The 5,544-nt window shown below is 51.1% G+C and overlaps 2 protein-coding genes across 2 annotated transcripts; both read right to left on the bottom strand.

Annotated features, from left to right (window-relative positions):
- Positions 1-6: 6 nt before the first annotated feature.
- Positions 7-5,336, bottom strand: LOC118756499. The gene is made up of 2 exons (XM_036491260.1): positions 5,315-5,336; positions 7-5,229 (listed from the first exon to the last, which is right to left on the bottom strand). Exon 2 carries the CDS (start codon positions 5,036-5,038, stop codon positions 3,989-3,991), a length of 1,050 nt encoding a protein of 349 aa, XP_036347153.1. The 5' UTR covers positions 5,039-5,229; positions 5,315-5,336; the 3' UTR covers positions 7-3,988.
- On the bottom strand, positions 1,829-3,355 carry LOC118756498 (the record flags this gene model as incomplete). Its single annotated transcript, XM_036491259.1, has 1 exon — positions 1,829-3,355. A coding segment is annotated over exon 1 (1,527 nt), but the record flags the coding sequence as incomplete, so codon positions are not given.
- Positions 5,337-5,544: the final 208 nt, after the last annotated feature.

The following is a 5,544-nucleotide window of genomic DNA, read 5'->3' as shown; positions in this document are numbered from 1 at the left end:
ACGAAATGACAGAAAATAAACTTAACTAAGAGGTTACAGCTTCAACATCCTGCCCGGTCGAGTCGGTTGACTCGAAATCCTCAGGCTCCAGTAAGAGGCACAGCTTCTGAACAGCTCGAGTCATGCATCCGCCGGAAGTTCTTAATGTGACATTGCGAACCGCCCCGTCAGCCCCAGGATGTACCGCCACGACGCGACCCATGCGCCAGTGAGTCGGAGGCAAGTTCTCATGCTTGACGAGTACGATGTCATTGACCCTTATGTTAGTGATGCGCCGATGCCATTTGTGGCGCCTCTGCAGAGTGGTCAGATACTCCTCACTCCACCGCTGCCAAAACACTTGTTGAACCTGCCGTACCCATTGCCATTGTTTCAGTCGGTTGTTTGGAATATGTTGAATGTCTGGCTCCGGGACTGCTATCAGCGGAGCCCCAATCAGGAAATCACCAGGCGACAGCGCGAACTTCTCTTCCGGGTCCTCGTACAGGGGGGTAATTGGGCGTGAGTTCAGGCATGCTTCTATCCGGGTAGCCAATGTCTGCCATTGAATATGCCACATGATTTGCGAACCCACACAGCGGACCAAGTGATGCTTTGCCGACTTAACAGCCGCCTCCCATAGCCCACATTGATGCGGCGCACTAGGTGTAATGAAGTGCCAATTGGTACCCAAGTCTGCTAACCTTCGCTGGTTGGTTTCACTATGTCATGCGGCTAGGTCTTCGCGTAAGAGTCTGTTAGCACCAACAAAGGCAGTGCCATTATCACTGTATAGGTCGCGGCAGGGACCTCGTCGGCTGACGAAACGGGTGAAGGCGTCGAGGAACGCTTGTGCGGATAGATCATCCACTACTTCGATGTGCACGGCCTTGGTGACCATGCATACGAAGATGGCTAGGTACGTCTTGATGACCGTGCGAGAGCGCTTTGTGCCGACCCGCAGTGTAAAAGGGCCACAGTAGTCTACCCCAGACGACACAAACGGCCTCGCGGGTTTGATCCTCTGCCCGGGTAGTGGAGCCATTTGCTGCTTGAACACCTCTCCCTTATGACGGCGGCATAATACGCACTTGTGGATAAAACTCTTGACCGCCTGCCTGGCATTCAGGATCCAAAACCGGCGACGGAGGGTATGTAGCATGAGTTGCGTTCCTCCATGTAGCGTTGCCTCATGGGCCTGACGTATTAAAAGCTGCACCAAGGGAGTCGACTTCGGCAATATGATCGGGAATCGCTGGTCATGTTCCAGTTCGGCCTTATGTATTCGCCCTCCGACCCGAAGGATGTGGTTCTCATCTAAAAATGGATCCAATGAGAGTATTCTTGTGCAGGAGGACAAACCTGAACGGGACTTCAACTGCCTAATCTCAGCGGCAAAGTGTTCCCCTTGCTCTCGACGGATAAGCGTGTACAGGGCGTCATCTAGTTCCTGGGCGCTGACCACAGGTTGACGAAAGTGCCGACGCCCTTTCAACCAGCGCAGCATGATGGCCACTGTACCCAGCAGGCGTTGAATTGAACTAAAACGGGTGGTCAATAACATAATGTGTCCATCTGGGCGACGGGTATTCAAAGGCTGCGCGAGGAGTACCATTGACTGACATGTACTTCGCCTTTCGGCAAGGAGCTCAAACGACTCGTCCTGGCTGAGAGGGATCTCGGGCTGGTTTGAGGGAGCGCTGCCTAGCTCATCAGGTCCATGCCACCAAAGCGGGTGAACTAAGAGTTCTTCGGGTGTAATGCCTCTGCTGGCACAATCAGCAGGGTTCTGTGCTGAACGAACGTGGTACCATCGGTCGGGGGAAGTCAGTTCTTGTATCCTGCGAACCCGGTTGGATATGAACGGCTTAAGTGTTGTTGGATGCTTCTTCAACCAGCACAAAACGATCGCCGAGTCCGACCACAAATAGTATGGAGCATCCATTAAGCCCAGTGAGTCCCGAACATTCTGAATAGTTTCAGCCAACAGTAGTGCTGCCGACAGTTCCAGGCGGGGTATAGTGGCGCCCTTCAGAGGTGCCACCTTCGTGCGTGCGGTCAGAAGTGAGATGTGTGCAACATTGCCTACGTCGACGGTCTTCGTATAGATAACGGCAGCATATGCTTGTGAGCTGGCATCGCAAAAGCCGTGCAACGTTGTCTGAACACGTTGAATCATGCCCATCCAACGGTCGATGCGGATCTTATTGAGCCCCTCCAGCTTGGAGCGGTACTCGAGCCATCCGTTGCGAAGATCGTCAGGTAGTGGTGAGTCCAACGATAGCGCCGCAGCCCACATCCTCTGGATGAACAGCTTTCCAGTTACAACGACAGGTGATAATAACCCAGCGGGATCAAAGAGACGCGCCACCTCGCTAAGTACTCGCCTCTTCGTGGGAGCCTCGGATGATTGGTCTAGGTCGACTTGGAAAAATAGCTGATCCGTCACTGCGTCCCATCTTAGGCCTAAGACGGAAGCCACACCAGAATGGAAGGTATAACTGGAAAGAGACGATTCATTAGATAAGTAGCTCATCACCTGGCCATCGTTGGAGTTCCATTTTCTTAGCGTAAATTTGCCCGCGGATAAAATAGTATCTACGTTTCTAGCCAGTTCCACTGCATCGGTAGCGCTCTCACAACTGGTGAGGAAATCATCGACGTAAAACGAGGTTAGAATTGCATCTCGAGCGAGGACCGCCTGCCGTCTATCCGGAACCGAACCGTAATTATCATAAGCGCATTGCTGCAACGTGCGCACTGCGTTATATGGACTGCATGCCATGCCATATGTAATGGTCTTCAATCGATATATGCCAATGTCGTCGGCCGGGGACTCGCGCCAAATAATCCTCTGATAGTCTCGATGCTCCGGCGCAACTAACACTTGCCTAAACATTTTCTCGATGTCGGCAGTTATCGCCACTCGAAGACGTCGGAAACGAAGAAGTATGCTGCTAAGCGAGTCCTGAAGCGCTGGGCCCACCAGTTGAATATCGTTTAAGGAGACTCCCGTGCTGGTCGGCGCCGAAGCATTGAACACCACGCGGAATTTGGTGGTAACCGCATGGTGAGGAATATAGTAGCAATTGCTATGGGGATACGATGGTTCGACTCGCTCCATATGTCCGAGTGCTTCGTACTCCCGCATGAATGCCACATAGTTTTCCCTAAGGCCGGGATCCACTACCAAGCGACGCTCTAGTCTACCGAATTGGCGTGCAGCCAGTGCATATGAGTCACCAAGTTTGGGTACATTTTGTCGAAGAGCTAGGTGGACAATGTAACGGCCGTCTGCAGTGCGGCTATGAGTAGCTTCGAAGATCTGGGCACAGTCGTCGACGTGTTGATTATCAGCAATCGCAATTTCCTCCATCTCCCAAAACCTGTGTAGCAGTTCTTCTAAACGGACGTCATCCTCACCCGGTAACGCGCTCAGTGCGAGCGATGATACGTTCGAAGTAAAAGACACTGCTGCTGGGCCAAATACCACCCAACCAAAGCGGGTACGCTGGGCAAAAGGTTCGTCTGGTCGTCCACCGATGACATCACCCTCTAGGACTCGCCCCCACACGTCCGCGCCGATGAGAACGTCGATAACTCCAGGCGTCCCAAACCGATCGTCCGCCAACTCTAGCCCTCTCAAGTACGGCCATTGGTTCACGTCAATATTTACCGTCGGAGTCGGAGAAGTAATGGACGGTAAAACCAAGGCCTCAATTTGCATTTCAAATGTAGTTTTCGTTGACCTCAACGTGAGTGTAACGCTGCCCTTCACTTGGGTATTGACGGCAGCCCCTACCCCTTCAACCATCAGGTCACATTTCCGTCGGTATAACTGCAAGGAGTTTGCTAGGCGATCCGTCACGAAGCTAACCTGCGATCCAGGATCGCATAAGATACGAGCCACACGCTGAACCGATGCTTCTCCAAAGGCATATGCACGCGCTGTTGCTAGGAGGGTGATCGGCTGATATCTGGCCGCGTGGGCTCTCGCAGGTGCTGCTAGTCATGCAGCTGAAGTTGTTTGGACCTTACCAGGTGCAGTATTTGATACGGGTGACGTAGACGTGGATTCAGGCGAAGCTATGTTGGTGAACCTCTCGCGGCATAAGATAGTATTGTGCTTACGGCCACAATTCCGGCAACTTCCCGATGGGCACTGTCTGGACGAATGGCCAGCACGTAGGCAGTTATAACACAACCTCAAACTCTTAACTGCTTCATAACGTTGTTCAATATTCATAGCTGACAGCGCTGGACACTTAGCAATTCGATGCGTAGCACCACAGTGCGCACACTGCGCCCGCTCAGCGCTAACCACATGCGACTTCACCGATCGTTGCTGCCGAGGCGCCACTAGAACGGCCGATGGTTCAGGCGATAGACTATGAGCACGCCTTTCCAAAAACTTCAGCAAATCATCCAGCCGTGGAATATCGGTGGTGGTACACTTCATACACCAGTCGCGCTTGGTTACAGGCGGAAGCTTGGACACAACAATAGGCACAGCTAATGCATCCCATTGATCTACAGGGATCTCCATGACCCGCAATGCTCGCAGCGACTCATGCACAGTGTCAACAACGGCCAACAATGCTTGCGATGACTCCTGGGTGGCTACCTTTAAGTTGAGAAAACGCGACACGTGTATTTCTGCCAGATGTTTCTTGTTGTCGTAACGCTCTTTAAGAGCCTTCCATACTTCTTGATAGCCACCCGAATATATCCCTCCAATTAATGGCACTGTGGACGCGTTAACTGCTTGGCGAAGTTTACCCAACTTGAATGCTTCCGGGTACGCCGAGTTATGGGCAAGCGTTTCAAACGCATCTTTGAACGCCAACCATTTACACATATCCCCGTCGAATGGGGGAATAGCCAACGGATCAAGTTTAAGATCTACCGAACAGCCATCCAAAGTCGTAGTAGGCACGTTGCGCGCACCCTCACTGGCATTGGAATCTACCGTTGACGTCGCAATAAGGCGGTGGAGTGTGCTACATGCCTCACCGTAAAGCTCCTCCACAGTTTCCCATAGCGAATCATGCGTAACCATTTCTGAGGGTGTCGCTTCTCCAACAAGATGATTATGGTTATCAACGAATCTCCCAAAATGTCTCTAGATCGACTTCAGCTCCTGTTGCAGTTGGAATACATCGCGACCATCATCGCCACCATCTCTCACACGGGCATGTATGCGTTTTATTGCCTTAACAGCAGATGCACGCAAGTTGAGTTCCGCCATGCCTCAAAAACACAAAATAGAAATTTATTTGTTCTCACAGGAGGCACCAAAATGTTACTGATTAAAACACGCAAGTTTACAATTTACCAATACAGGCTTTATTCATCCGTTTATCTGTGCACAAGATGGAAGCTAAAAAGAGTTTTCGTCGCCTTTTATAGAAAATTTCAGGAATTAAGAGTACCGTACAATTATTCTTAACGAAACAAACAAATGTAATCACAAAACAGAAATGAATGACAAGAACGAGAATAGTATTGCCAGACGATCACGAAATGACAGAAAATAAACTTAACTAAGAGGTTACAGCTTCAACA

This window comes from Rhagoletis pomonella, unplaced genomic scaffold (assembly GCF_013731165.1).
Source record: "Rhagoletis pomonella isolate Grant_MI unplaced genomic scaffold, Rhpom_1.0 Rhpom_scaffold_10602, whole genome shotgun sequence".
In the NCBI taxonomy this organism is placed as follows: domain Eukaryota; kingdom Metazoa; phylum Arthropoda; class Insecta; order Diptera; family Tephritidae; genus Rhagoletis; species Rhagoletis pomonella.
The sequence above is the reverse complement of the archived record's forward strand: the minus strand, read 5'-3'. Positions and strand labels throughout refer to the sequence as shown.